This window comes from Sinocyclocheilus grahami, unplaced genomic scaffold (assembly GCF_001515645.1).
Source record: "Sinocyclocheilus grahami isolate Dianchi unplaced genomic scaffold, SAMN03320097.WGS_v1.1 scaffold4915.1, whole genome shotgun sequence".
Lineage (NCBI taxonomy): Eukaryota > Metazoa > Chordata > Actinopteri > Cypriniformes > Cyprinidae > Sinocyclocheilus > Sinocyclocheilus grahami.
The window spans coordinates 9,580-10,472 of NW_015509750.1; the positions used below are offsets into that span (position 1 = coordinate 9,580).

Sequence of the window (893 nt, forward strand, 5' to 3'; positions counted from 1 at the left end):
CGGCGCCACGATCCAGTCGTTCCAGCCCACGTCGCTGAAGTCCACGTAAAGTGCGTGTCGCCGACAGTTACGGTTGCGCTTGCGACCTCTTTGCTTCGGGCTGCGCTTCGCTCGCCGCGTCAGCGGGTGACTTTTGCCGTCGTGCCCGAACGTGACCAGCAGCGGGCGAAGCTGGTTCCAGTCTTCTTCCGGAAGCGGATGCAAGGAGCGACTTACGCGTACGTGGAGTCCCTGGTGACGCGAGGTTGGGTTCAGGGGCACCACCTCCACGGCCAGGCCGTGATTGGAGCTCTTGTCGTGGGTCCAGCGCAGCACGGCCAGACTCACGTCGAAGCTCTCCCATCGGGTCGTGTTGTGGCACACCAGTCGAGTGTCCAGCAGCTGCGTGATGAGCTGCCCGGCCCGCGGGGGCTTCAGCACCTCGTATATGTTTATCCGGTGGAGACCGTCGTCTCCCGTGGGTTGGGGATCTGAGATTGCATCATCTATCTGTTGCCTGTAGATACGAAGCTCTGCAGTAGAAATTAGTTCTTCCTCTGGGACGCTGCTGAGATTGAAGACGAAGCGCAGAGGAGACTCCGGTGAGCCGTCTGACTGCAGCTCTTCCATGTGCTCTAGAGGAGGACAATCAGAGGACAGCTCAAGAAACTGGTAGAAGATACACTATTATGACCCAAATTTTGAAATGATACAGTAACAGATTCTTATTAACTGTAGACTGAAAAAAATGATACTCAAATGTATCAAATTCTATTAATGGTATGGTTCAAACCTTAATGTTGGATTTAATATTAATCAAAAATATTTTTCTTACACAAAACACAAAAACAATGATATAAAGTAAAAAGATTATTTATTATAAAGACCATATATTTGATCAATATAGTTAAGCC

The 893-nt window shown here is 50.1% G+C and overlaps 1 protein-coding gene across 1 annotated transcript; it reads right to left on the reverse strand.

Annotated features, from left to right (window-relative positions):
- Positions 1–4: 4 nt before the first annotated feature.
- Positions 5–663, reverse strand: LOC107577028 (bone morphogenetic protein 4-like; the record flags this gene model as incomplete). The annotated part of the gene is made up of 1 exon (XM_016263149.1): positions 5–663. A coding segment is annotated over one exon (659 nt), but the record flags the coding sequence as incomplete, so codon positions are not given.
- Positions 664–893: the final 230 nt, after the last annotated feature.